This window comes from Coccinella septempunctata, chromosome 3 (assembly GCF_907165205.1).
Source record: "Coccinella septempunctata chromosome 3, icCocSept1.1, whole genome shotgun sequence".
Taxonomy (NCBI): Eukaryota; Metazoa; Arthropoda; class Insecta; order Coleoptera; family Coccinellidae; genus Coccinella; species Coccinella septempunctata.
The window spans coordinates 3,139,608-3,167,528 of NC_058191.1; the positions used below are offsets into that span (position 1 = coordinate 3,139,608).

General features: G+C 36.1%; 2 protein-coding genes and 1 long non-coding RNA gene across 5 annotated transcripts in view; 2 read left to right on the top strand and 1 right to left on the bottom strand.

The window, feature by feature from the left end:
• Positions 1-2,037: 2,037 nt before the first annotated feature.
• LOC123309925 (rab proteins geranylgeranyltransferase component A) lies at positions 2,038-12,964 on the bottom strand. Its single transcript, XM_044893236.1, has 9 exons — positions 12,744-12,964; positions 12,549-12,615; positions 12,309-12,497; positions 7,631-7,880; positions 7,303-7,531; positions 6,965-7,187; positions 6,196-6,524; positions 5,220-5,464; positions 2,038-2,549 (listed from the first exon to the last, which is right to left on the bottom strand). The coding sequence occupies exons 1-9, from the start codon at positions 12,790-12,792 to the stop codon at positions 2,259-2,261; spliced, it is 1,872 nt and encodes a 623-aa protein (XP_044749171.1). The 5' UTR covers positions 12,793-12,964; the 3' UTR covers positions 2,038-2,258.
• LOC123309926 lies at positions 4,615-6,526 on the top strand. Its single transcript, XR_006537304.1, has 2 exons — positions 4,615-4,965; positions 6,368-6,526. It is a non-coding gene; the product is annotated as an uncharacterized LOC123309926 (long non-coding RNA).
• Positions 12,965-13,956: 992 nt separating the features above from the next.
• The window catches only part of LOC123309639 (outer dynein arm-docking complex subunit 4-like), a 69,182-nt gene continuing 55,217 nt past the window's right edge, over positions 13,957-27,921 (top strand). For 2 of the 3 annotated variants that reach the window (XM_044892841.1, XM_044892842.1), the window contains exons 1-2: positions 13,957-14,201; positions 27,550-27,824. In XM_044892841.1, the coding sequence (XP_044748776.1) occupies positions 14,003-14,201; positions 27,550-27,824 (474 nt within the window). In that variant the 5' untranslated portion in view covers positions 13,957-14,002. The remainder of the gene's footprint in view (positions 14,202-27,549; positions 27,825-27,921) is intronic. The other variant, XM_044892843.1, reaches the window with a different exon arrangement.

Below are 27,921 nucleotides of genomic sequence, written 5' to 3' on the forward strand. Positions count from 1 at the left end.
TCTTCTTCCTTTGACGCGTATTCATTTTCGATCATATCTCTGATAATAGAACTAGTAACAGAGATCCCCCTGTAATTCTCACACCTTTTTCTTGTCCTTTTTTGTAGATAGTATGATTGTGTGCTGCCTTCCATTCTTCGAGTATTGGACTCGGTAATAATTGAAGACCCTCGTAATCATCCTATAAAATATCCGAGTACCACTCTTTAGTAATTCTGCAGCTATTCCTTCTCGCCCACTTTCGTCAGATGCCATAAGGTAATCGTGTTGCTCGACGTTGAACACTCTCAAGCATTGCCAAACTTTGTTCAGCACGGGACGGCACACAGAGCCAGCAATTTCCAAGATGGGCCGGATATATAGCTTGCATAGTACAGCGCATTTGTAGCAGGAACAGAATTTCCGAAAGCTTTCTGAACCAGATAAATAGAACGCTTGGCCTTGTTGAAAGATACCAGACCGAGGTCATAATAGCTATAACTGCAGGTATATAGCGATTGGTACCGTCAAACGGGATGAAGTGGATCAACCGTGTTTTCCCGTATATTTTATCGCGTAACTCATATAGACAAGACCCTATAAATTGCCGCGAAAAAAACTCTGTGTCTATACTGTTACCTCATAAGATTGCTAACTCGTACCTTGGATACAATTCTGGATGGTTAGTTTTCTCACAAAATAAAAAAAAGTTCCGTACACTCTCGAATAAACAGTTTTTCAATTGTTCAACTTCAATTATATATTTGACAGTAACTACGATAATTATTCTCACCTAAACTTTTACAAGTTACGTATAAACTAATTGGAATATTATTCCCTATTCTGAAATCAAATGTTCCACCACCAGTTCTTTAAGAAAAAAAATATTTGTTACATCACTCAAAAAGTTAAGGGTGAATAAGTCGATCACCAATGATTTAGTTATGTTTGACCATGTTGCGTAGAGGCCCTTGGCCCTTGTCACAAAAATACCCTTTTAGTATATCCGCATGCAGAGGATATATAGCTATTGTGAAAAGGCACATCTTTACTCTGGAAGCCAAAGAAGGGAGAATTGAATCTCTACCTTTATGACTGACTAGAGTATAGAGTACATTCATATACCTTCATTCAGTGGCGCAGCCCCGATTTTGTTTGGGAGGGGGGCTTTACACCGAACGATCTTTCAATGTTTGTACTAGAAAAAAAAATTGAATTGTTGCTATTTTTGGGGGGGAGTTGCCCACTTCCCTAGCTGCGCCAGTGCCTTCATTCAAAAGACAGTTTTTATGTTCGTTAGAAATTTATTTTCGTTGTTTATTGTATTTTGTTTTAAAACAAAACATGTTTAGTTTTACACAGAAAGAAAACAGATTTTTTTTCATTTCATCTGATCCAATTCCATCCTCGTATAGATAAAGTGAATATCCATTTATTTTTAAAAAGTTATCCACTTCACCGCAAAGTACGAGGTGAAGTGGATCGCACTTCAACCAAAAAAAATTTCAAAAACTGTGCAGCCAAAAATTTTGGTAAATAGGCCAATCGATAGCAAAAGGATCATAGAATCTATATTATAAACGCCAGACCGCTGGCACTGATACTTTGAATCTTACTCCTAAAAAACCTGAAAATTATGCATCGCTTTTGTCATGTATGTGCCATGTCAGTGCTACGCTACTTTGGTGGGCGCTCCCACTCTTAAAATATAGATATGTACATGGAATGGAAAATAAACATTCCAAAGACTGGAGTGAGATAGTTGCTTAGTGTCGCCAATCACAATTGAGACGGTTGACTCGGACATCATTGCCACATCAATTTTCTGTACGAATAGAGAGGAAGTATGTAAATTTTTCAATTTTACGCCACTGCCTTAGGGCCGCGCTAGACAGAGAAATATCGATTGTGTGTATTATTCTTCACATCGAAATTTTTGCCATATAAATGAATTGTAGGAAATTTTAGACTTTTTTTGGGTTTTTTTGCACGTTATCTAAATCAACTATTTCAGAAATTTTTCTCCGAGTTATGAATTATGAAATGAAAGGAGACTGATTCACAATCTGCAAATTTTAATTCAATTTATATCCAATTCGCTTTTTTGACAATTAAAGTATGAGTATATACAATATAATCAGATAAATTAAGAACCGAACATAATAAGCAAACAAAGAATCCTGTATTGGTATAAATATGAACGAAAACTTTAAAAACATCAACTATTTGTCACATAAAATGAATAATTTTATCACAATATACCAGTATATTTTTTATTCCTATTGTGTAATTTCCTGAACTTCAGAACATTCCTCAATTCCTTCATTGTTTTTCTCATCCTTGATAGCATCCACTTCTGAGGTTGAAGGTTTTGCTTCTACAGCAAATTCAGTATATTCAGTTTCTTCCTTAGTCTGTTCCACCTCTCCTTCTTCCTCCTTCGAATCATTACCGGAAACTTCAGCTTCAGAAGCAGCCTCCGGTTCTTCCTCAATTACTATTTCTTCGGCATCAGGAGCTCTTGGAAGAAATACTTCCCCTGGGTATATGGAAGAAAATATTTCTCTTGCCTGGAAATATTCAATAGTAGTAGTTAGAATCTACATTTTTAATCTTATCGGTATATACATATACTTCAATTTGGGTTTGTGTTTTCAAGTTTAACGGATTTTTTCGGAGGAAATTTAGATAGACTTCGGATGTCATAGATGGTTCAACAGGCATATCTTAATGTTTTAGTTTTGTTTTTATTTATCGGCTATACAAATTTATGTGTTTTTTGTTTCAATGTGTTGATGTGCATTTGCCGTCTTTGCCGAAATGAATAGAGAACTCGGTAGTTGAATTTCTAACGGATTATGGTGATATCTCTGTTCTACAAGCTCACAGAGCTCCTGAGGCGAATCGATCTGAAGAGGTAGATAATTTATGGGCTTGATAGATCTATGGGCTCACAATGGGGAATTCTCCTCAATTTAGGATATCACTGCATATGCAACTTTAAACTGAATAATTATGAGTTTCATTCATGAATTTTTCAAATGCAGACCGAAAACTATTCAAAGTCATTCTTCAAATATAAGTTTTTAAAATTTTAAATCACTTCGTTTCTAGTTTACGATTTCGCAATAGCGCCTACTAGAAAATAAAAAGAACAATGGCTTGTTTATAAAATAACAGCTGTTGATTCAGCCATCATAAGGCGCGTACTCACTAGCGGGCCTCAACAGCAACCGGCGATAAAATTTTACGACCTTCCTCGTTCGTCGCAGACTTCATAGACAGCCATCTCAGTCTATCTCAAGATAATGTATTTGTTGTCCTTTATTATATCAAGGCATATTTCAGTCGATGTTGCCAACTTGTGCAATCGAAATGAAACTCTTTAAATTTTAAATACCCATTTTTATTTTTCATTTTTGAGTGCAAAATAATTTTTTTGGCAAACGGTTGAAATGGTTACTTCAAAAGTTCAAAATGTGACGTTTCAAAGATATTTCATAAAAAATACATCCTTTTCGTCAGAGCGAGTATTCCCTATTATAAAAAACTAACTCCAAAACGGCTACACAGATTTTTGCGATTTTGAATTTTTCAGATAGCAGAATAATTATTGGAACATGAAGGTTTATGGAGAAAATTCGATGAACCATACGTTTTTTTGCATGATACGTATTTTTTCAGACTCGGTCGAGAAATCCATACTAATGTTCTGAAAATCAAAGAACTGTTTATTCATAATGGATGAATTGAAAACTACTGTACCGATTCAAATAATTGTTTCATTAATAGAAATCAGCATCCTCTAGAGTGACAATAACCGAACTTTATCTCAGTAAAAATATGATTCCAACCTGAAATTAAGACACTTCAATGAGCATGTCGAAAAAACAGACTATTTTAAAAACTTTCGTGGAGGCTGACGCTGGCAGAATTGTCACATACAAAAATATTTGAAACAACTTATCATATCTCCGAAAGATCTACAAACAAGTCCGGGATCCCATATACAGGCTGTCCAGAATGAATCGATAATCCTGAAATACCTCATAGAAGAGCTATTCAACACTCTGAAAAAAATACCAACGGTGCCAAATCGTTCTGTGTTCGTCAACTTGGCAAAGTGGAACAATTGAACCATCAGAGAAAAATTTATTCGTTTACACGAAAATGAATGGGTTATGTTTGAATCTGGTAATTTTTGTACAAAATGAAATAAACAACGTGAAAGAATTAATTCTGTTACATCTTTGAATATAATGGGGGCTACCGTTTTTTTGCTCACCAGTTGGCGCCTTTGTAGAGTGAGGTCCTGAACATAGACAAACTAATGCAAGATTTGTTTATCTACGATGACGGGGACTTGTCATTTCACAGATCATAATATTGGAGAAATTGAATATAGAAATATTTGGTTACTAATCAATATCTTGTTCGTCATGTGTGTGAGTCCCTTTCTGACAATGATTTGACTTCACTTTTTTTATAGCATTAAACACGTAATATCAATAATAGTATTATAGATATATGGAGACCACAAACTTGATATTAATCATATAGTTGAGTCTATGATTTGGACCTCACGCTACACTAGCACATCTAGCGGCGAATTCACACGCGGTAGCCCTCATTGATATAATTGAATATCAATTTCGCGGTGATTGCGGTTTATTTGGAAACTTAGAATAATAGAAAATGAAACTCAATATGTGTATCGCTGTACGTTTAGTTTAAAACTGGAATGAATTCGCATTAACATATGTACAAGTACAACTGAAACATAAAAAAAACTCAACAAAGGTAAGATCCGTAACAATTACATATTGTAGATAAATATCAGAGCTAATATGGGAGGTTGTTAACAGAATTCTATTTTATTATTGAAAATGGAATCGGGAGAACATTCAGTATTATCGCCAACGAAATTGTAGTAACTCATTTATTGTGGTATAGAAACTACCTCATTCTCGAAGTAAAATGGAAAGAGTGAGTTTCTGCTTATTTTTCTAATAAAGTAGCTTATTTCCAAGGTTGAAAAGGTATATTTAATGCTTAGAAAAACTTCAGTGTCAAGTTTCCAGGGGTGGCATAGCTCATTATGGAAACTTAGAATGGCTATATCTTTCAATTTAGGCCGAATCGGGAAAAATAGTGAAGTAAAAACTGTCAAAATATATATACAAATCAAAAACTCAACCTGCACATTCTCTAGCAGACTTTCATATAGGAAACACACGAACCTTTTTCACTGAAGAATCGTAATCAAGATCAGTATCAGGTCCTGGACATACGAATATATTTTTAGGCAATGAACTCTCGAACTTCTGATCATTGGTATCGGGAATTGAGAAATAACACGACCATAATATTCTTGGATTTCCACATTTGTTTGTAGAATCATTTTCGAAAGTGAAAAGGCTATCCCTGCACTCTTGCAGATCTTCTTCTGGACTTGATATTCCTACCGCAGTTAAATGTACTAAGACTGTGAAAAGACAAATTATATTTAAATAAGAAAAAACATATGGATAGAAAAAAAACGATGATATATTAAGTTATGTGTAAGGAAAAAATTTTAGTTTGTCGGATGTTCGATAACAGCCCGAGGCAAACCTAAAAGTTGATGGCTGACACTGATAGATTTTCATCAATAATTAACGACCTAACCTAACCTAACCTAGGAAATGAATTATATGATTTTCACTAGGATGAGTTATTCAACCACTATACGTGTTTCGCAGTGGCAATAGCAGCTTCAGTAGTTACATAACTCGTTCTGGAAAAAATCATGCAATTCAGTTGCTAGTTTAGTCGGAAAACATTATTCGTCCCAATGAGATATGCTATTTTTATCCGATTGATGGGCAGGTGTTGAATAGTTGTTGAATGAAGCAGCCTATTTCTTTGGATGCATATTTCAAAGTTATCCAGATCTATCAAAATGACATAAATCCAATGTTACAAGAGTATACAGAAATTTGTTTGTGGGTGTATTGTCAGAATATTTATATTCAGTCAGATTAACCCCTACATACGGAAGACTGTTCCTTTTTTCTGAGTACCTACAGAATTTCAACAGAATCGCCTGCTCAATCTCGAATTTTCAATAATTCCTGAAAATTATTACTGTGCTCTGGTCTCAATTTTGTATAAGGTTTTTACTCGAAAAAAATATCTAAAACAAGTGTGAATATAAAGATAGGAAGAACTACTCACATAAATTTTTCGGACATGTTCCGGTCAGTGTGCCCAATTCTAAAACTCTACACAATTTCTTATTTTTCAAAGGATATAACAAAAGGGTCAGATGTTCCCTCTCGCTGTCCATCAGAGACTTATCAGTTATAAATACGGCTCTGGATATCATTCTAACTTCTGTTTTTTCTAGGAACTGAGACGGAACCATACCCATGTTCATAACCAAATATGGAGCACTGATTCTTTGTTCCCCACATATTAGAGATTGGAAGAGGTTCTCAGAATTTGTGAAGAATCCGTGAAGAGGCTGATTCAGTGCGAATATACCTCCAAACACAGCACTTAACCTTAAATGGATGAATGATTTTTGCTACTGATTGATATAAAATGATTTCACATATTTTTATTCAATAGCATACCGTAACTCAGCGAAAATCAAAATTTAAGTTCATTCAATTTTTAAATCACTTGCAGCAAAATCAAACAGCAAAACTATTCAACCTTCCTCGCAAATGAGTCTATTTGCCATTCAGAAATGTGATGATTCCTCTAGAATTTGCAGCTTTTGAGCATGGAATTTTGAAAATATTATTTGTCGCAATCTACAAAAAAACTCAAAGGATTTGTTGATTCTAATTGTTAAATATTAAACCTTTTTAATGGCTTTATCTCTTAATTTGAAATTTTCATCATACACATTTTCAAACATAACGTTGACTATTGACCATTGAGTATTAAATATAGGCTGTAATCCAGGGGAAATATTGAAAACTTTTTTTTAACTAACCTACAAAACGCCTGTGTTATTTCTCCACTTCCATACATCGAAAATAGAAACGGCGTCCTGCCAAATCTGCCTAAACTTTGAAGGAACCTTTTTGTGCCTCTTATTCCATCTAACCATGAAGTTTCATCAGTGCTCATCGATAATGCATACAAAACAAAATGTATTATATTATCTGACAACTTTTTACTCTTAAGCAAACTCTTGTAAGTAGTTTCGGCTGGCACTAAAAATTGGAGAAAATGTTCATTTTAGGGATTTCTCTTTATGACTCAACGAATTCGATACAAAGCAAATGAATTGATCATCAACTCATATATGAAGTAATTCAATATACGTACAAACTAAATTTTTCTCATCTTCCTCAATTGAAGTAAGCAATTTCATCAACATTCTTTTTTCAACAACGGAAACCTTATTGTTAGCAAAAACATCCGATCTGGAACATGGAACTACCTCTATATTTCCATTAATCCAAGTGAGCACTCTACTAACACTTCTGAATTCTGAATACCGAGCGATATTCGATGATATGAGTAGTTCCACGAAATCTCCTCGAGCGAAATGTAGCTGAAAAAAGAAAGAGTTTGCATACAACTTAGTAATAAATGAAATTCTCACTTTTGTTTGTATTTATTTCCAAAACAATGAGGCATTGAGAATAATTACCTTCGGACAAAGATCTATAATGAATTTCCTATAATCTTTTTTCAAAGATGCTTGCGTTACAATATTTTGTTCCTGAACTGTAACTTGCAATTTTTCAGTTTCTTCACAAATTCCACCTAACACTTCTCCCAAATCTCCTGCACTCTTATCATCAGGATTCGTTTCAGTCTCATCATTTGTTTCTTTTCTCTCTTCTTTCTTTTCCTGAGGTGCTTCACTACTTGAAGCATCAGAGATATTAGGCAAGTTCCTAGAAAACTTATCATTAAGGATACATTACTGATTCACCCATGTTTGTCTAGTTAGAAATGTCATTCAAGAAAATTATCATGAAATCTACATAATATTATATCCGCAAAAAAAAATTCTTCAATTCACATTTTTTCTTCTGTAAATGTCGTTTTTCGTCGACCTCATTATAAAACATGAACGTACTAATTCCCGAACGAAAAGTCGACTATTTTTGGCTAGTATTTTTCATCCGCATCAGATACGCTTCATCCGTAAACACTTTTCGTCCGCTCTGTTTGTCGCTTAGAAACAAATACCTACGACGGTTGCGATCAATCAATTTCGGGATCCGGGATTTGCTAAAAAAGCTGAGTGTGCCTGTGACAATAACTGTCATTTGCTCTTGTCAAATTAATTCTATACGACATCTGCTAGATTTTAGAGAGATGAGGGAATTGGCAACTACTGCCGGATTGGATTCACAGCACATAAGTGAGTACTCACTTTCATAAAGGTATGTGAGGGTGACGAGAAAATGTAATGTGCACCTCGGCAAAAAAACTGTCTATACTGCCTGCTTGCTAGCCTCGGCTATCAATTTGCAGTCTCGACTGCAATAGACAGTTAACACTTGTTGACATTCATATCGGCGGGTGGTATGCATCTGAATAAATTTTTATTATTGTATTAATTGCCTTCCTGTTAAGGCGTTATCACTCTTATCATTATTTTACCGCTGGCATCAATTCTGACGTTAATTGAACGTGCTGCACCTTCTTAATTCTTACGCGCATGTTGGCCTGCAATAAGCAGGCCAGCCTGCTGAATTAGTGGAAATATAGGACACATTCCAAGGTAAATTGGCTAGTTCAATTCAGATCGTAACACTTGTTGATATTCACATCGGCGGGTGGTATGCAGCTCAGTTTCCGAATCCTTATGTTTTTTCATCCTGTCATGAGTTTGACTACAAATGTGCACTTTTTAAATCTTTCATTATTAAATAATAATCTTTTTTTTTATTATAGTTAAAAATATCCCGATCAGAAATTCTAAACAAAACAACCTCATCCGAGATTTCAAGAGCTGCAAATATTGCAGCTCAAACCTCCCATAAGCCACCATGTGCATATTGTACATAGACTATAATAACTTTTATGACTTTCATTATAAGTCTATGACATTGTATAACTTTGCACCTATAAGCACCAGGAATTTGATGGAATATAACATATTTTGTAAGAGAATTGATGAACTAATAATTGTTGAATTGGAGTCTTGCACAATTCTAGAGTTTAAAGAAAGAAGTATGTCAAAGATTACAGTATTTTAAACTATAGTTAGATGTGTGGACGACTTGTTTTCACTTTGTTGTTATGTAATTGATAATAACTCCGAAAATTAATATCTTTGTTGTTATTATCATATTTAGCTATTATATTATGTGAAAACACGGGGATTGGCGCACTGGACCGACTCACACAGCGGCCTTGGACGACTGCGCCACAATATTTGTAATGATTGCGGAAATAGTTGTCCACGGACAGAAGGTTTTACAGGCAGTTTTAAAATGTTTCAAAAATTTCGACGCAGTTGAACTTTTCAACTTATTTTGATGAGAAAAGTTGGTGGTTCTGCAATTCTACAGTATAAGGGTAGAAAACGTGGCTGTCCCAAGTTCTGATGCGTCTTTTATTTAAGGAGCTGGATTCTAAAGTCTAGTAAATCCCAATTTGAAATCCATCAAACCCAATTTAATTCTTCTTTCTTCATCATTCTCACTGTGAAAAATGACTTAATCATTTTACTATACTTGAGAAAGTTTAATAACTCCGATTGAAGCAGTAGATAACCAGGATGAACGGAAATGAAAGTAAAAAGTTTGGTGGAAAAATATAACTACATGTTTGTATTATGTAAACTGAATACAAAAATGGCAACGTAAATATTAATCATTTAAGCTTATATGTCTGGGGATTCTTGTATTCATTTCATTCTTCCAAAGTTTTTTCGGAGACTCAAACAACAACTTTTTCTCGAAAATGCCAATTCGGGACTTATCACTGCTTCGGCCAGGGGAGCCCATGTATCTCCTCTTCATGACTGTCAATCCTTCCGTCTATTGAGGGAACATGAGTGCAACATTGCGAGGTCCGCTGGAAATATATGTTCCAAGCTTGGAAATATTTCTAGCCAGATCAGATTATTTTACTTCACGAGAACCAGCTACCACAACCGCTTCCCCCTCTTCCAACTAACCTACCTCTAAGTTGAGTAGGTGAAAATTGGTACCTCTATGAGCGATTTGCTTTCACTATACGGGTGTAATTAGGTTGCCGAGAACGCCTTATCGAATCCGATATCGATAAGTTGTCGGTTGATCGTACCACTGCTGATAGGCCAACACTCGAATACAGATCTATTATTTGCAACTCCTCTTCTTCTTCTTACTTCAAAATGGGCATATTGCCGTTCTGCATCGAAAATTCGCCATATTCATTTCTTCCATCATAAATTTGGACGAGTCTTCACCCCATCTGTACCTGTGTCTTCTACCTTGATAATTTCGAATTTTTCGAATATAACAATAACGATTTATTGCCGGCAGTTTCCATGAACTCCTGAGCGCCTTACTTCTGGGACTGGTAAATTTTCTTCGTCGAAGCCAGTGTATCGAATCTACCAGTATTCTCATCGATTTCGAAGGTAGATCAACTTTTGATCTTGTTCTACAAGGTGAGTCTTTGACTAGTACAAATATTTTAACAGTATATTCTTGAGTTCAATAGAAACACTTTTTGCCTCTACCATTTTTTCCACATCGGCTCGGTTTAAAAGATACAGGCTGTTAAAAAATCATAAAAATGATTTTATTAGTTCTATCTCACAAACGGTTTTATCGAATGGAATGAATTTCGGAATATATTATAGTTTTTCATTTATTTGTTGAATCTTCTTCAAACACAAGATGTATTACTCTCCTACTCCAGTTTTCTCATTATGGCCATTACGTACGATAAAAATACAAAAATTCGAAGAACCCAACTCTTGAAACTAATTTGGACGCTATCTAATGAATATTTGAATGTTTTGGAAAATATTTATTTTTTATATTTTCTCGTATAATGAGCCGTTTTAGAGTAATTTGATGTTGATGATGTGAAATTCGAAAAATTGGGTACTTTGACTGAATGCAACTCTTTTTAAAAGATCCACAGATGTGTATTATCACAGATAGTTATTCTGAAGGTAATTTTGTTTTTCCATGGGTGGCACAGCTCATAATGAGAACTTAAAACGGCTATATCTTTTTATCAGGGAAGAATCGGAAAAAATGATATGGAAACAAAGTGTTTCTTTTGACCTCAAGAATCTACTGTTAAAATATTTGTACAAGTCAAAGACTCACCCCATATAGTAGGACGGAGTAGTTGTTAGAGGTTGTTTAGATTTTTGAATTCGCCAACAAGAGACCATCTGGCCCCCATAGAAACAATTTTTTTTTCTACTGGTCCTTTAGTGTTGTTATTTTTGAACTGAGTAACAGAATGAAAAACCTCCAACTTTTTTGCCAGGTCCTATGCGAAAATTCAAGTAAAAATGAATAATTTGAGTGAGTTCATGATTCTTTAAGTTCATCATAGTTTTTTATTCCTCAATTTGCCAAGAATTGTCCGCTCTTAGGGCATGACCTAAGATGGCCTAGTGGATGATATTGCCATGTCCATAACATAAATTTCAACTAACCATGTAGAGAACAGATAGATACAATAATAAAAATACAAACTGTTTGTGTTCATATCATGTAACACCTTGAGTACAATTAGACCCAAGTTATCCAAATCCACAACAGATTGTGAAAATTTGGTGCACAATAGATGTGAACATCATATTCTATTTTTTATCTCAAAAGAAATATGCACATTGGCAATCTTGACAACACGATACAAAGTGCCCAGTTTTCTACCTTTTCTAGGTGGATACCTCTCAACACCAATACACTTGAAGTGACATTTTACTATTGCTAAAATACTTAATCCTAACCAAAATTCAGCAATACTACATAATAATATGTATTCCTATAGTTGAGGACAGAAATATATTGCTCATTTCACAACCAGAATGATTGTGGAACCCTGCCTGATTGATATAGATAGAGAATAGGGAGACATGCATTAGGCTTGTTCGTAGAGTGGTTCACAACGGTTGTGAACTGTACAGAGCAAGCGCAAATGGATTTTCGCTACCCTAAAATGGAATTGCGCTTGCTCTGTACAGTTCACAACCGTTGCAAACCACTCTACGAACAAACCTATTACCAATTTTTTTATCAATATGTATTAACGATTCATATCACTTTTCTCTTTTGGGCCTTGAAAATATCTTCAATGAGTAGGAACTTTTTACGCTCTTTGATCATATCTATATATCGCACCAATCTACTCACTTTTCTATATGCCAGTTGGTTTGGAAATTTCTTATGTTCCTCAGATCATTTCCAAAGGCTTGGAATAATTCTCCAGCCTTACCGAAACTCTGATATGTATTTGTCTGTGTCGGAAGTGTATCGTCTGTTCCAATATTTTGGAAATCTTCAAGGTTAAATGATGCCCAATGTCCTCCATAGTAACTTTTGCTGAATGAAAAGAATCAGTATGGAAGAAGCAGAAGAAACCTTACCGCTTACTTATCTAGATGAAGTACTCTTTTTCCATTTCTACTAGCTGCTGCGGAGACAATAGATTCAACAACTCCTGGAATAAAAAAGGTATTACTTATTCTATTATGGAATGTTCGATAGAATTAAATTCATTGAAACATTCAAACGCAAAGGAGCTAATGAGTAGATAGTAATGGGGGCAATATAAATTTTGGACATTACCTGTACCCACTACAATTATATCGAACTCAGTAGGTAAATTGTTATCCATATTCCAATCACTAAAGATGTTAATGTCAAAATCTGTGTTAAAAGGATATTTTGCAAAGAATCAGAAACCGTATCTTCTGGTTCGACAAAACACTTCATTTATAAAATTTCCTATTTTTGTTTTGAATTCTTCACATATGTTTTGACAGTTTGTAATGTTGTGTTATGAAGGTTTTAGGTTAACAAGAATGACAAGTGTGATTCTTCTTCTATCTTTGTGGCAGGCTCAGTGAAATATTTCAATGGGCACTCTGGATCATAGACTTATAAATATATATATAAAATGTATTATAAGTCTATGTTCTGGATATATACAAGGTGCACCAGTCATCACTGGCCAAATTTCACACAGAGTAATTCTATAGGCAATTTGCAACAAAAAAGTTTATAAAGCCTGTGGTGTAAATATTCTCCGTTATAAAGTTATATTTTGTAACGTTTCACAATTTTTCTACTAAAAACCTTTCATAACTCATCAATAAAACTTCTACTTATTCAACTCAGTTGAATCGGCATTTTTCAATTCTTGAAAATTGGCCAGATCACCTTATATTTTTGAGTGCCATAAATCATAAGTTCAAACTGGGACTCATTCAAATATTTTCACTTCAGAAGATTACTGGTGAGCTGACTAAAGACAAAGTGCCCTGCTGATGGTGCAAAATTACACTAGCAGGGCACCTCAACGGATTTTTCCGATATTGATGGGGTCATTCGAAATCTCTAGTTTTGCTCACTTACACTTCACGAGTTCTCGAAAATTCAATTCAACGATGAACACAAGTGATACTCAACCTAGTTTATGAATAATGTACATAGGTGAGCAAAAGAAACTGAGTGGTGAGTGTGAGTAGAACGAAAGTAAATTAATGAGATCTTTCAAATGAAACCAATATCGGAAAGGGCAAAGATTATATCCTATAACCAAACTTTATAATCTTTGGTCGAGGGTATTAAATCTGCACTCGCACTCTGCAGTCTAGTGATCACGTTTTGAGTCTTGAAATCGTGTCATCTCTTCAATAATCTCAGGACATTCACTCTAAGATCTCGAGTCTCCGGATCTCAGTCTACCCGGAGTCTATTCACAGTTCAAAAAGAAATATTTGTCACTGAGATTCATAATTTCTATGCACATTTTACTACTGTATATTTGACATTAATGTAATATTGCTGCTATTGTCAACCTTTGGCCATTGCGTTACCACAATATGAACGACAAATCCAAATATTCAAGACAGAAATCTGCTTTCAGTAGAGGAGGGAAAAATAAAATTGATGATTTGATGAGTGAACCAGAGAAATTCCTATGGCCGGCCAAGAAACAACTCACTCCTCTGGAAGGCGTTCTTAATCGAATGCCGGGATGGATTGGAGATCATTTGATCAAATTGGAGCTTCATGATAAGGGTAGGTGTATCGGGATAAATTTCTTGAAGAATTAAGATTATTTATTTGATATTACATGAAACGTTAAAAAGTGGGCGTTCTGAAAGAGCAACTCGTCTAGTTGAAAATTTGAAAATTTAATGGAGCTCGATGCAGCCGTTCGGTCTTGACGATTATTTAAACGATTCCATCTTTTTGGAAATTTTTCGATACTCACCGTTAGAGTGAATTTTCTCTCAATAAAAATAACCGTAGATTGAAATGTAATACATATTCTGAAAGAGCAACTCTTCTAGTTAAAAATCTGGAAATTTTATGGAGCTCGATGCATCCGTTCGGTCTTGACGATCATTCAATTGATTCCATCTTTTTGAAAATTTTTCTATAGTTACCGTTAGAGTCATTTTTCTCTCAATAAAAATAACCGTAGAAGGAAATGTGATACGTATCTGAAAGAGCAACTCTTTTAGTTTGAAATCGGAAAAAAAGGGATATAGACTTTCGGAATTGCTCGCAATGGATTCAGCGTGATCAAAAACCTATATTTCCATACCATAATTCCGAATATCTGCCACTGTTCATTAGAAAATAGAGTTTTGGGTGTTTTTCCACTTTTCGAGTTGAGTTCGAAGAGCTCTCTGGAGTGCAATTCTCTATTGAATCATGAACTGTTTGGTTTTCTAAAATCTTCAAACCAAATTCCATGCTCTCCATATCCGAGGACAGTAAAAGAACATCCTGATTTTAAGACAGAGTAGCAAATAGGTTATTTTAGGGGGTCTAACCCCTTGTTCATTTTTGACCAAAAAAATCGAGATCTTCGAAATCAAGTTTTTATGCTAGGGTAAAAGCCTAGGCAACGCTGATTATGGAACCGGAAATCCCAATTGGATCAGACGAATATAACAGGAGATATCGCAGATTGAAAATTGCAATTTTTGAAAAATACCATTTTCGAGATGAAATTCTGACAGAATGGAGATAGGCTTTCGAAATTGCTTGCAATAGATTCAGCGTGTTCGAAAACTTATATTTTCATACCAAAATTCCGAATATCTGGCACTCATGAATTTAAGTGATTCCATCTTTTTGGAAATTTTTCGATAGTCACTTTTAGAATAGTTTTTCTCTCAATAAAAATAACCGTCGATAAAAATGTGAAACATATTCCGAAAGAGCAACTTTTATAGTTTAAAATCTGAAGATTTTATCGAGCTCGATGCAGTCTTGACGAATTCTCAAGTGAAATTTGCAATTTTTGAAAAATGCGATTTCCAAGATGAAAATCTAAACGAACAGAGATAGGCTTTCGAAATTGCTTACAATAGATTCAGCGTGTTCAATAACTTATATTTTTATACCAATCTTCCCAATATCTGACACTGTTTGGGAGAAAATAATTTTTTTTGTTTTTCCATTTTTCATTTTCGAGTTGACTTCGAAGAGCTCTCTGGAGTGCAATTCTCTATCGACTCATCAACTGTTTGGTTTTCTAGAATCTTCAAAACAAATTTTATGCACTCCATATCCGAGGACAGTATTAGAACATCCTGAGTTTTAGACAGAGTAGCAAATAGGTCATTTTAGGTGGGTCTAATTGCTCATTTTTTACCCGAATAATCGAGATTTTCGGAATCGAATTTTTGTGCTAGGGTAGAAGCCTAGGCAATGCTGATTATATAACCGGAAATCCTAATTGGATCAGACGAATATAACAGGAGATATCGCAGATTGGAAATTGCAATTTTCGAAAAATGCCATTTCCAAGATGAAAATCTAAGCGAACGGAGATAGGCTTTCGAAATTGCTTGCAATAGATTCAGCGTGTTCGAAAACCTATATTTTTATACCAAACTTCCCAATATCTGACACTGTTTGGGAGAAAATATTTTTTGTTTGTTTTTCCACTTTTCATTTTCGAGTTGACTTCGAAGGGCTCTCTAGAGTGCAATTCTCTATTGAATCATCAACTGTTTGGTTTTCTAGAATCTTCAAAACAAATTCTATGCCCTCCATATCCTAGGACAGTAATATAACATTCTGGTTTTTAGACAGAGTAGCAAATATGTCATTTTAGAGGGGTCTAACCCCTTGCTCATTTTTGACCCAATAAATCGAGATTTTCGAAATCGAGTTTTTGTGCTAGGGTGGAAGCCTAGGCAACGCTGATTATATAACCGGAAATCCCAATTGGATCAGACGAATATAACAGGAGATATCGCAGATTGAAAATTGCAATTTTTGAAAAATGCCATATTCAAGATGAAAATCTGAACGAACGAAGATAGGCTTTCGAAATTGCCTGTAATAGATTCAACGTGTTCGAAAACCTATATTTTTATACCAAACTTCCCAATATCTGACACTGTTTGGGAGAAAATATTTTTGTTTTGTTTTTCCACTTTTCATTTTCGAGTTGACTTCGAAGGGCTCTCTAGAGTGCAATTCTCTATTGAATCATCAACTGTTTGGTTTTCTAGAATCTTCAAAACAAATTCTATGCCCTCCATATCCTAGGACAGTAATATAACATTCTGGTTTTTAGACAGAGTAGTGTAATAAATCGGAATACGAGATTCCGAATAAATTTGGCATAATTCGAAAAAGGTATCGCTAGAATTTTTATACATTGTTGCAGCCGTGCTGCAGAGGCGATTTTTAGTTGGAAATACGATACTTCGAGGTGCTTGAGATCAGACGGTATTAAATCTTGGGAATTTCAATAATAACCAGCTCGATAATAGTTGAAAGAGTTAGTGTCGCTCAGTCAGAAAATCAGCAGTTATTAATACCCTACGTTTTCAGAGAGCAACCGGTGATCGGCGGCCTATGTAATTGATCCCAATATCCGGCGATAGGGACTTCGGAACAAGCGAAAATGGTTAGTCATGTAGATTAAGAAAGATTTATTAGTCTGGAGACCCTGAGAAGAAAACAATTCTCAAAATGCGGAGTAGTCGAAATATTCTTGTAACCGTCCAGCTTGGGAACGCTGATTTTTCAACTCAGCAATAATGATCGTCCAATGATTTCGATTTTGGGACGTTTTGGTACCACCCATAGCGTGGGAGAGAAAGACTGGGGAAAAAGGTACATCGGAAAAAGTTAGTCAGTCGGTCCGGGAACGTGATCTGTAAAATATCGGAAAATATACCCCTTCGAGTCGGTACGGAAAAGTAGAGAAATTATAAATCATTGTAGAGTCAGTCATTAAGGAAAGAGAAAAGGGACTTAGAATAAATAGGTTTTCACGAAGTAAGAGAAAAGTCTAGGTAGATCACGGAATAGAATCGGAGACTCGGTCGGCTCATAGATATTTGGAAAAGTTCAGTATAAAGAAAAGTCCAGTCCTTTGTTTTTGTTGGTTTTGTTGAAGTAGGAACGGAATATCGGGAATTAGGTAGTTGAAGAAATTTGGAAATAATTTGAAGTTCAAGTCAGTTTATCGGAAATCAGTAAAGTAACATTCGAGGAGTGATCGTTAATTTTCTTGATTCGTAGTAAGACCAGATATAAAGAATTCGCCGATTAGTGCGGGTAAAGTCTGGTGTCGAAAAGTTTTCATCGGCAGCGTCAGACAAACAGCAGACGCAGAAAAGGTAGAAAGTTCCAAGTTTATTCGTCCAGAGTCTTGAAAGCTCCTCTAAAATTCTTTGATAAAGTACTGATTTATTATTGAGCGCTAAGTTGGGAAGTTGAATTTTAACCCAAGATTTTGGTTATGAAAGTATGTTTTATTGCTTTGCGCTTATTTGCATGTGTTTAAGAAATTGAAGATTTTTTTGTTGGTCGTCTTCGACCGAGTACGTATTTGTAGAGAAGTTCCAATTTTATTTTTCCAATAGATTTAATTGTTAAAGTTTTTCATGAGTTTCATTTAAACATCTCCCCAGAAATAATAATATTCAACTTCAAGACCTGTCCTTCGTGCGACGGGCCGGATCCACATTATTTCCCCTTCGAGGGCCTTCAATTTTTGTGTATTTAACATCTAAAAATAATCACCCCATGATCAGTGGAAAGCCGCTCTTCTACTGATCGAGATACGGGGTGCGTTATTACACTGGTGACAGCTAGGTGGGATTTAAGTTGATTTTTCTGGGGTAGAATACCAAAATTGTTTTATTTGAGAAGTTGATTTTTAAAGTTTTAGTTGTTTCTGAAGCGAGTCGAGTTAAAATCCAACAATTCAGTCGGCGCCATTGTAGAAGTATTGAGAGAATTTTGTTTTAAGAATTTTGTGGTTGATTAAGGGTTGATTGATGGATTTAGTTGAGATTATATCAATGAATTTGAGGACTTTCGGATGAAGGAACTCTGAGTTTTTTCTATTGCCAAGAATAATTTCATTTTGCGTCGATTTTCGTTTATTTCAAAAGAATAATCGAGTTATTTTGTGAAAAGTGTTAAGTAGAGTCGGGAACAGAAATTTTTTGTTTTCGTTCAAGTCTAGCTGCCGTGATATTAGAAAAATTGAGTAGAGCTAGAAAAAGTTTGTTATTTACTCTCCGTTGTGGTGGATCTGAATTTAATTTCAAAATCGGATAAGTTATCAAGTTTTTAATCGGGAAATAGTTAGAAAAACTTTTTGTGAAGAACATTGGTGCTCAATAATTTGTGGAAGATTTAATTAATCTATTGATGGAAACGTTGAGAAAAATTGATAAAGTAGTTGATCAGTATTGAAGATTTGAATTAAAATTTTTCGCTATAATTTTATTGTTTTGAGGGTGCATTCTTGGCTGATGGTGAAAGATATATTTTTTTTTCTTTTATTGTTTTCAGGTGACTTATTTTTTTAAGTGTATTTCACTGTGTGTTGTTGGAAATTTTGATTTTGTAGGAATTTTATGGTTTTGAAGTGAATAATTTTTAAAATTTTTTTTTGTTGAGTATCAATTACGTAGGATTTTGAACGCAAAGTTGAGTGCGCGGATTTATTGAATTTGGACTTGCAGTTTATCGAAAATTTATTTTTGCGAGCATAGTAATTCATTTTGTGGTTATTGGTGACTAGTTGAATGATCGGTAATTTTGTTACAAAAGGTGGGTTTGAGAATTAGTTACTTTATTCAAATATTTTTTTCTTGCGAAATTAAAAAATCAATTCAGAAAAACCAGATAAGAAAAATTGAGACGTATTTTAATGCTGTTTTATTAGAATTTGAACACGGATTTAAGGGTGAAATCATTTGAATTATTTTTTTTGTTTTTTTTTTTCAATTTGGAGGATAAAATAATTTTGAATTTCGGTCATTTGAATTTAATTGGTTTCAATTAAGTGAAATTTTGAATTTTGGTAATTTCAAGTTAAGTGTCTTGATCAAATAAACGTCAGAATATTTCGGAATTTTAAGTCAGTTGAATGTAATATTTGGATCGGTTTGATTTACAGAATAATTCGGAAGGTTAGGACAAGATAGGGTGGCAGGTTTTTTTTTCAGGACATTTTACTTTTGCTGTTGAGATATAATTTTTTTTCAGGGCGTTAATTATTATTGGGATCACAGTTGCGTTCAGGATAATATTTTTTTTTTGGTGATATAATTTTTTTTTCAGGGCGTTAATTATTTTTGGGATCACATTTGCGTTCAGGATAATATTTTTTTTGGTGATATAATTTTTCTTTCAGGACGTTAATTATTTTGGGATCACAGTTGCGTTCAGGATAATATTTTTTTTTTTGGTTATATAATTTGTCTTTTAGGGCGTTTCCATATAAGGTTGATATATTTTGAATATAGAGAGTATTTGGCGTTTATAGTTTGATTAATTCTATCGTGTGTGCGCAGCGTATTTTGGGATTTTTTTTTGAATAGGAATACTTGATTCATACTTTGAAATATCGTGAATCTGATATAATTGTTTTGATTTCCTCGTTTAATTTGCGGAGTTTAAAGATAGTTTTCGGATTAAATTGTTATTGAGGTTATTCACAAGGTTTTGAAAAATGTTGCCGGCGGCTAGTGCTAGTGCTACCACCCCTGCGGTGGCTGAGAAAGATGTTATGAGATTTCCGTTTATGTATTCGTTGGGGATGATTGCGACAACCCTTGATAGTTTTTCGGGAAAAGACGCGAAGCGGTACTTCGACAAATTAGAGTTGAGGTCGAAATTGGACGGATGGAGTGAGGAAGAAACCCTTACTCTATTGAAATTAAAACTGATAGGCGCGGCGTACGAATATTTTAAGTCTGATGAGGCGTATGATAAATTGAAATACTCGGAATTGAAACAGCGGCTAATTTTAAAATTTACACCATCAAAATTGCCAGGGGAGAGTCAGTGGAATTTAAGTCGTTGTTTCCAGCGACATGATGAAGATGTTTCATCATTTTGTACTAGGCTGCGGATTTTAGGCGCGGAATTACTCCGGGAAGATTTGGGCGGAGCATCGCTAGACGAACAAGCGGGAATCAAAAAGAAAAATAAAGAGTTGATATTAAATCAGTTTAAAACAGGGTTGCGCAAAGACTTGATGAAAGATATGGGGGTAGCTTTATTAAGAGAAGAAAATCTAGATTTAGAAAAAGCGGAAGCACTGGTCAAATTACAAGAGACCGCAACAAGGATGATACAAGGAAGGACATCAAATATGAGGGTATCGGCGGTAGATGCAACGGAGGGATGTCAACATTGCGGGAAAAAGGGGCACGACTCGAAGGATGAAAGGGGGAATATTAGAAAATTTGCAGAGACAAAGAAGAATACAGCGCAATGTTATTCTTGTGGTAGACCGGGTCATTTTGCGAGAGAGTGTAGGAATAATAACAGATCAGGGCAAAGGACGCAGGGAGGTTGTTATAGTTGCGGACAAAAGGGTCATTGGGCTAGGGATTGCCCAAGACAAAATCGTCAGGGACGAGAGAATTTTTCGAAAAATAGAATACGGAGAACTACACCCCCTGGAGGAGGGGGTGAAGCAAATATGGCCTGGGGTCAACGTGAAAGCAAGGAGATAGGAAGAAATGCTGATAAGGAAGGGGGGCGAAGTACGGGAGCTATTCCTAAACGATCGCCTCCATTTTCGAGGGGGTCTCAGTCGAGGAGACAAGAAGATTTAAACGGGGAGGGCCAAAATCCAACTGCCGGGATAGTGGCCGGAAATTTTTAAAAGGGCAGGTTTATTCGGGGATGCCAGGGGGGCATGTATATAAGGGGGAAAGTAAGAATCGTTCGGTAATGGTGATCCCGGAAGTGAATTCCGGAGGGTTATTTGATGCACCTCACATGATTAACTTAAACATAAATGGAAGGACGAGGCGTTGTTTGGTAGATACGGGAGCCGCGGTGACTCTTGTAAATAGGAGTATAATTCCAGAAGATGGAATAAATAGAGAGGAGGTCGACTATCGGTTGACGAGCGTAACAGGTCATAGTTTACGTACCTGGGGTACGGCCAATATTTTGGTGGGACCTGTGGGAGGAAAGTTAGGTACAACTTGGACGGCTATTTTGTGTGATGACGATATGTTAGGAAACGTCCAAGTTATTTTAGGGAGAGATTTTCTCAGTGCAAATGAGGCACATATTAGTTATGAGGGGGAGCCGTCCGTTATGATGTGGGGTAGGAGATTCGAATTTTTGAATAAAAGGGATATAGAAAGCGAATTATGTGCGGAAGATGAAGAAAGTAAAGGATTTACCGGAACGATTCAGGTCAACAGAAACTTCAGGGAAGTTGTTCGTTGGAAAACCGGGTTTGAGAGGAACGCCGGGAAAACTGTACTGGAGGATAAGTCGTACGCGGAAGATAATGTCAAAAGTGACACAAATGGGGAACGGTTAAGGAAACCAAAGGAAAATGTGGAAATTAGGACACAGTTTAAGGAGTCCGGTACGCAGACGGAAAATGTCGAGGGTATAAAGCCAAAGGTAAAATTATTTAAGGATGCTAGTGTCCAAGTGGGAGCTAAGGGTAAAATGGAAAGTGAACAGAATAACAAGGGAATCGTTGACGGAATTGATAGGACAGTCGGTACAGGAACAGGTGGTTGGGTCCTGCCAGCTAGTTCCGCGGTAGGACTTGCGGAAGGAATTCAAGAGGATTTAGGAATTCGTAATGAAAAATTCAAGGGGAGACCGGAACAGGACTTGGAAATAATACTTCCAAATAAAAATATTAGGAATTTTGGAAATGGACCGAGAAATACGGAAATGGCTGGGAATAACACTGGGTACCAACGTGAAAAGTGGTCAGGGAATAGCGAACGCGTGCCAAGGACGGTCGCGACGGAGGAATGCCAGTTGGCAGAATCGAATATGGGAATAATCGATAACGTAGAGCAGATGATCGACGTAGATCAGGGGCGTAACTGGGAAACTGATGTTTGCCATGAACAAAGGAGTTGCATGGAAGGAACTGGGAAGGAAATTCGGAGGAATTTAAAAATTAGTACCGGTTATACTAGGAAGAAACAGAGAGATGAGGATGATAACAGGGAACAAGGAAAAAGGTGCAAAGAGAAGTTTACTGAAATAGTAGTGGATACGAACGAAGTGGAGTATCAAGAGGAAAATAGACCCAGGGGGTCGAAATCAAGTAAACGAGTATCATGGGACGTCAATACAGAGGAAGATCAGATGATGGAATTTAGGGTAGGAGACTTGGTATATTTCAAGGAGGTATCTGAAAAATTGGGAAAGAAATGGTTAGGGCCATACAGGATCAAGGAAGTGTTTGATTCGGTAACCTGTAGGATACGAAAATGTGGGGGATGGGAGAGCAGAATTGTTCGAGTAAACAGGCTGAAGCCTTATGTCGCAAAGGTTCGGAAAAAGCGCCCTGACAAACATTTGTCAGGAAGAGAGGAAAGATTTGAGGATTTTAGTGAGACAGATTCGGAAATAGGGAAACCTCGGAGGTTTCATCCGATAATGGTTCCACAGGGGTATGGGAGACATACACGGAATTCAGACACAGGATTAGAGAGCAATGATGAGGAGGAGGTAATGAAGAACGATCAAGAGGAAGCAGAAAGGGTGGTAAGGAGGTCTACCAGGATTAGGCGTCCCCCAGATAGATGGAGCCCAACCTAATCAGATAGGAGATCAGGGTAGCGGCAGGAAAATCTGTAGGATTGACCTGTCAGGAGAAGTGAATCGACTCCTGCCCTTTCGCAGATTCCAGGGGCTCTCACTGATCCGGAGAGTCACAACCTGAAAAGGGTTTTCTTCTTCTTTTTTCTGGGTAGTGGCAGGACATTTTGGCTGATAGTCCTGAAAAAGGAATAATCGACCTTTCCCATTCCACAGATTATACCTAAGTAGAATAACAAGGAGGTCCGGTAATAATGACTTATAGTAAGGGAAATGAACGGTATAAAGATGGGTTTCTTTAATTTTTTTTGGGTCAGATGGGCGCCAGGGTTGAGTATCATAACGAATTGATCTCCCGAGAAACCCTTGATCATTATATAGCAATTGGTTCATTTTCGTTTAGATTGAAATCGTTGATGTTAAAGGTTGTTTGCTGTACTAAATACACTGCAGAGGTGAAGTTTTCTGAGTTAAGTTGGACCTAGAGTCATTATAAGGTAATAGATTTCATAGAAGAAATTTCATATTCGATTGTGTAAGGAAAACCATGTTGGAAGTTAGATTAACGATATAGGGGTTACATAATTGTGATTTGCTGATGGATGATTTTAAATATCATCCATAAAGAATATCGGGAACAGATGGAATGATAGAAATAATCCTTGACGGAGAAGGATTATGAAGAAGCGTTGTGGTCACCCTTTAACGTGAGCACAACGTTCTGCATGCTTTTACGATAAGGTCGAGTTTTGTTGATATAGTTATGATAGGTATTTTTATGATTATTGTTTTCTCCATGATTAAATTGCATGCTCATGGGAGATGAATTGTTTTTGTATGATTTTTGCATATGTTTTTTCGTTTTTCTTATATTCAGTCGATAAATTGGTTTTGGTCAATCAATGTCCAAAAGAAGGTATCTTTGAAAGACAATCCAGGCTTTCAACCAGAAGGAAGGCAAATCATCAGGTCATCATCAGTGGGATAACCTCTGAATGGTGATTAACCTTAGTTACCAGGTGGCGACGGCGATATTATACCATAGTGCGGAAAACCGAATATTGCGGCTATTTCATCAGAAATGTTAAGAATTTTCATGAACTCGAAAAGTTGTGCGTCAAAGAATTAGAAAGAAGAAATGAGAGACATTCAACTCAATATGTGAACGTGTGCGTACGAGGGTATTCTGAACTGATCAAGTGTGGTTTATGGAACAATGTCGGTCTGCATATAAGGCTCGAAATTCATCATCCAGAGGTAGACGTAATCGTCATCAGTAGAACGACGATGGTTCAGCTTAAAAAGGTTCTTCGAGAGATGCAAGTGTCAGTTAACCAGAAGAGAATTAGATTAGAGACGGCGGGACATAGACTGTCCACTACATACTTTGACGTTCAAGAAGGAATAGAATAAGCTCACCAAACTGCGATTAATCAAATGCTTCACTCAGTAAAGAATGTTTTCAACTCATGGGAGACGAATAACGGCGCGAAGGTGCGAGCAAAAATCCGACGACGAAAGTACCATACCAAAACATAAATCGAGCAATATCCAGGGCTACACCTAATTTTACCAATAGTGATACCACACTGGACTGAGAGACATAGCCGGTAAACGATGCGCCGAATAATGTGCCGCGTCAACAAGGTCGAACTGAGTTTGTGTTTTCGTAACCCAGATGATCATACGATATGGATATTAGCACGGGTTAAACAGTGGCGTTCCGTGTAAAGAAACTTTTCCACCTGAGGTAACTTTTGGTTTTTCACCTGAAGAGTTATTCCACATGATTCCGAGGATGTCTATGGTTGTGTGAGAATGTTCGCGATAGTGAGAAAGAATTCCGAAAATTGAACCTAAGGAACTCTATGTTGGAGATTGTGAAGTGATTAAGGAAAAGATGAGGGTAGAAACTGTTTTGATGACCATTGTCCGAAGAGTGTACTATTTAGGTTTAGTTTGTTTATGTTTGTTTTTTTTTGTTATTTTATGTTTATAGAGCTTAAATATGATGTGTGATTTAAAGGACTACTACATAAGTAGAGTTAGAGCATTTGTAGGTTAAGTGATGAGGAAGGAAGTGTAGCTTGTGAGATAAATTCGCTTATGAAACTTAAGTTTGTGAATGTTAGTTTTAGGAAAGAGCAGGACATGATGGACTTTGGACGAATATATGATGATTTAGGAAAAGTTGTGGCATCCAATGCCAAAACTTTTTAAAAGGAGGGAGTGTTGTAATAAATCGGAATACGAGATTCCGAATAAATTTGGCATAATTCGAAAAAGGTATCGCTAGAATTTTTATACATTGTTGCAGCCGTGCTGCAGAGGCGATTTTTAGTTGGAAATACGATACTTCGAGGTGCTTGAGATCAGACGGTATTAAATCTTGGGAATTTCAATAATAACCAGCTCGATAATAGTTGAAAGAGTTAGTGTCGCTCAGTCAGAAAATCAGCAGTTATTAATACCCTACGTTTTCAGAGAGCAACCGGTGATCGGCGGCCTATGTAATTGATCCCAATATCCGGCGATAGGGACTTCGGAACAAGCGAAAATGGTTAGTCATGTAGATTAAGAAAGATTTATTAGTCTGGAGACCCTGAGAAGAAAACAATTCTCAAAATGCGGAGTAGTCGAAATATTCTTGTAACCGTCCAGCTTGGGAACGCTGATTTTTCAACTCAGCAATAATGATCGTCCAATGATTTCGATTTTGGGACGTTTTGGTACCACCCATAGCGTGGGAGAGAAAGACTGGGGAAAAAGGTACATCGGAAAAAGTTAGTCAGTCGGTCCGGGAACGTGATCTGTAAAATATCGGAAAATATACCCCTTCGAGTCGGTACGGAAAAGTAGAGAAATTATAAATCATTGTAGAGTCAGTCATTAAGGAAAGAGAAAAGGGACTTAGAATAAATAGGTTTTCACGAAGTAAGAGAAAAGTCTAGGTAGATCACGGAATAGAATCGGAGACTCGGTCGGCTCATAGATATTTGGAAAAGTTCAGTATAAAGAAAAGTCCAGTCCTTTGTTTTTGTTGGTTTTGTTGAAGTAGGAACGGAATATCGGGAATTAGGTAGTTGAAGAAATTTGGAAATAATTTGAAGTTCAAGTCAGTTTATCGGAAATCAGTAAAGTAACATTCGAGGAGTGATCGTTAATTTTCTTGATTCGTAGTAAGACCAGATATAAAGAATTCGCCGATTAGTGCGGGTAAAGTCTGGTGTCGAAAAGTTTTCATCGGCAGCGTCAGACAAACAGCAGACGCAGAAAAGGTAGAAAGTTCCAAGTTTATTCGTCCAGAGTCTTGAAAGCTCCTCTAAAATTCTTTGATAAAGTACTGATTTATTATTGAGCGCTAAGTTGGGAAGTTGAATTTTAACCCAAGATTTTGGTTATGAAAGTATGTTTTATTGCTTTGCGCTTATTTGCATGTGTTTAAGAAATTGAAGATTTTTTTTGTTGGTCGTCTTCGACCGAGTACGTATTTGTAGAGAAGTTCCAATTTTATTTTTCCAATAGATTTAATTGTTAAAGTTTTTCATGAGTTTCATTTAAACATCTCCCCAGAAATAATAATATTCAACTTCAAGACCTGTCCTTCGTGCGACGGGCCGGATCCACATTATTTCCCCTTCGAGGGCCTTCAATTTTTGTGTATTTAACATCTAAAAATAATCACCCCATGATCAGTGGAAAGCCGCTCTTCTACTGATCGAGATACGGGGTGCGTTATTACAGTAGCAAATATGTCATTTTAGAGGGGTCTAACCCCTTGCTCATTTTTGACCCAATAAATCGAGATTTTCGAAATCGAGTTTTTGTGCTAGGGTGGAAGCCTAGGCAACGCTGATTATATAACCGGAAATCCCAATTGGATCAGACGAATATAACAGGAGATATCGCAGATTGAAAATTGCAATTTTTGAAAAATGCCATATTCAAGATGAAAATCTGAACGAACGAAGATAGGCTTTCGAAATTGCCTGTAATAGATTCAGCGTGTTCGAAAACCTATATTTTCTTACCAAACTTCGCAATATGTGAAGGTATGTTCAGGAGAAAATAATTTTTATTTGAGCTCCTTGCAGCCGTTCGGTCTTGAAGATCGTTTAACTGATTCCATCTTTTTGGAAAGTTTTCGATAGTCACAGTTCGAGAAGTTTTTCTCTCGATAAACGATCAACATAACTGTAGATGGAAATGTGATATTTACCAACTTACCTTATAATTCTATCTTCAATTTGGAGTGCCCAAACTTGAAATATTACGAATTGCTTTCGGACACATTGACAATTGACTTCTAAAAATGACCATTAATTTACAGGATTACGATATTACAAAGAAGCACTCGGAAATGATCCTCTAAATCCGGATTTATTGTATAAAAGAGCAAACGCTTATGCAAAATGCTTCGACATGCAGAAAGGATTGGCAGATGTTGACAGAATCGAAAAAATTGATCCTGCAAATGTTATTGGGAAGGCCCGTAAAATTGATTTCTTATATTTGAATGGCGAATTCGAGAAATGTTTGATGAATAGTTTCAATAATTTGAAAATTCGCAAGCAACCACCATACTTTGCATTGGGATGTCTCACAGTGAGTACCTATGATTCTTCCTAACCTTTGAATATAAAATATATTGATCGGAAGTGTAACAGGTGATTCTCCGATACTCGGCCAATAGGGTTGTCAG